Below are 2,500 nucleotides of genomic sequence, written 5' to 3'. Positions count from 1 at the left end.
GAGAGAGAGAGAGAGAGAGGCGAGAGAGAGAGAGAGAGAGAGAGAGAGAGAGAGAGAGAGAGAGAGAGAGAGAGAGAGAGAGAGAGAGAGAGAGAGAGGCGAGAGAGAGAGAGAGAGAGAAAGCAGAGAGAGAGGCGAGAGAGAGACGCGAGAGAGAGGCGAGAGAGCGAGAGAGAGAGAGAGAGAGAGAGAGAGAGAGAGAGAGAGAGAGAGAGAGGCAGAGAGAGAGAGAGAGAGGCGAGAGAGAGAGAGAGAGAGGCGAGAGAGAGAGAGAGAGGCGAGAGAGAGAGAGAGAGGCGAGAGAGAGAGAGAGGCGAGAGAGAGAGAGAGGCGAGAGAGAGAGAGAGGCGAGAGAGGAGAGAGAGAGAGGCGAGAGAGAGAGAGAGAGAGGCGAGAGAGAGAGAGAGAGGCGAGAGAGAGAGAGGCGAGAGAGAGAGAGAGAGAGGAAAGAGAGAGAGAGAGAGAGAGAGAGAGAGAGAGAGAGAGGCGCAAGAGAGAGAGAGGCGAGAGAGAGAGAGAGGCGAGAGAGAGAGAGAGAGGCGAGAGAGAGAGAGAGGCGAGAGAGAGAGAGAGAGAGAGAGAGAGAGAGAGAGAGAGAGAGAGAGAGAGAGAGAGAGAGAGAGAGAGAGAGAGAGAGAGAGAGAGAGAGAGAGAGAGAGAGAGGCGAGAGAGAGAGAGAGAGAGAGAGAGAGAGAGAGAGAGAGAGGCGAGAGAGAGAGAGAGAGAGGCGAGAGAGAGAGGCGAGAGAGAGAGAGAGAGAGGCGAGAGAGAGAGGCGAGAGAGGCGAGAGAGAGAGGCGAGAGAGAGAGGCGAGAGAGGCGAGAGAGAGAGGCGAGAGAGAGAGAGAGAGCCGAGAGAGAGAGAGAGAGAGGAGAGAGAGACAGAGAGAGAGAGAGAGAGGGAGAGAGAGAGAGAGAGACGGAGAGAGAGGGGGGAGAGAGAGAGACGAGAGAGAGAGAGAGGCGAGAGAGAGAGAGAGAGAGGCGAGAGAGAGAGAGAGAGAGAGAGGCGAGAGAGAGAGAGAGAGAGAGGCGAGAGAGAGAGAGAGAGAGGCGAGAGAGAGAGAGAGAGAGGCGAGAGAGAGAGAGAGAGAGGCGAGAGAGAGAGAGGCGAGAGAGAGAGAGAGGCGAGAGAGAGAGAGAGAGGCGAGAGAGAGAGAGAGAGAGAGGCGAGAGAGAGAGAGAGAGAGAGAGAGAGAGAGGCGAGAGAGGGGAGAGGGAGAGAGAGAGAGAGAGGCGAGAGAGGCGAGAGAGAGAGAGAGAGAGAGAGGAGAGAGAAAGAGAGAGAGAGGAAAGAGAGAGAGAGAGAGAGAGGCGAGAGAGAGAGAGAGAGAGGCGAGAGAGAGAGAGGCGAGAGAGAGAGAGAGAGAGAGAGGCGAGAGAGAGAGAGAGAGAGGGGAGAGGGGAGAGAGAGAGAAAGAGAGACGAGAGAGAGAGAGAGAGAAGTGAGAGAGAAAGAGAGAGAGAGAGGCAAGAGAGAGAGAGAGAGAGGAAAGAGAGAGAGAGGCAAGAGAGAGAGAGAGAGGCGAGAGAGAGAGAGAGGCGAGAGAGAGAGAGGCGAGAGAGAGGCGAGAGAGAGAGAGAGAGGCGAGAGAGAGAGCGAGAGAGAGAGAGAGAGAGAGAGAGAGAGAGAGAGAGAGAGAGAGAGAGAGGCGAGAGAGAGAGAGAGAGGCGAGAGAGAGAGAGAGGCGAGAGAGGCGAGAGAGAGAGGCGAGAGGCGAGAGAGAGAGAGGCGAGAGGCGAGAGAGAGAGAGGCGAGAGAGAGAGGCGAGAGAGGCGAGAGAGAGAGAGAGAGGCGAGAGAGAGAGAGAGAGAGAGAGAGAGAGAGAGAGGCGAGAGAGAGAGAGAGAGGCGAGAGAGAGAGAGAGAGGCGAGAGAGAGAGAGAGAGGCGAGAGAGAGAGAGAGAGGCGAGAGAGAGAGAGAGAGGCGAGAGAGAGAGAGAGAGGCGAGAGAGAGAGAGAGAGGCGAGAGAGGCGAGAGAGAGGCGAGAGAGGCGAGAGAGGCGAGAGAGGCGAGAGAGGCGAGAGAGGCGAGAGAGGCGAGAGAGGCGAGAGAGAGGCGAGAGAGAGGCGAGAGAGAGGCGAGAGAGAGGCGAGAGAGAGGCGAGAGAGAGGCGAGAGAGAGGCGAGAGAGAGGCGAGAGAGAGGCGAGAGAGAGGCGAGAGAGAGGCGAGAGAGAGGCGAGAGAGGCGAGAGAGAGGCGAGAGAGAGGCGAGAGAGAGGCGAGAGAGAGGCGAGAGAGAGGCGAGAGAGAGGCGAGAGAGAGGCGAGAGAGAGGCGAGAGATTTCTCAGGGTTGAAAGACACATTCCAAGTGTTTGACCAGTTTGTGATTTTGTCAAAGTCTGAGGAGAGGGAAGAAGCTGTCTGTCTGTCCATCTGAAGGTTGAGGGATGCCACCACAGAGAGTGGAGTCACCAGTAAAGAGAAAAACATGATTTTTCCAGAGAGTTGGAGAGATCATTGATGAAAACCAGAAAAAGAACAGGGCCCAGTAAACTG

The 2,500-nt window shown here is 56.2% G+C and overlaps 1 protein-coding gene across 1 annotated transcript in view; it reads left to right on the top strand.

Moving 5' to 3' along the window:
* LOC147006908 (uncharacterized) overlaps positions 1 to 217 on the top strand; it is a gene marked incomplete at both ends in the record, with an annotated part of 1,667 nt that extends 1,450 nt beyond the window's left edge. The window contains one exon of the mRNA XM_085867738.1: positions 1 to 217. This exon is cut by the window's left edge and continues 149 nt beyond it. Within this exon, the coding sequence (XP_085723864.1) occupies positions 1 to 217 (217 nt within the window).
* Positions 218 to 2,500: the final 2,283 nt, after the last annotated feature.

Source organism: Eptatretus burgeri, unplaced genomic scaffold (genome assembly GCF_056783735.1).
Source record: "Eptatretus burgeri isolate ZD-2024b unplaced genomic scaffold, Ebu_testis_v1 Ebu_testis_scaffold_1161, whole genome shotgun sequence".
NCBI classification, from domain to species: Eukaryota; Metazoa; Chordata; class Myxini; order Myxiniformes; family Myxinidae; genus Eptatretus; species Eptatretus burgeri.
This window is presented reverse-complemented; position numbering and strand designations above follow the sequence as displayed.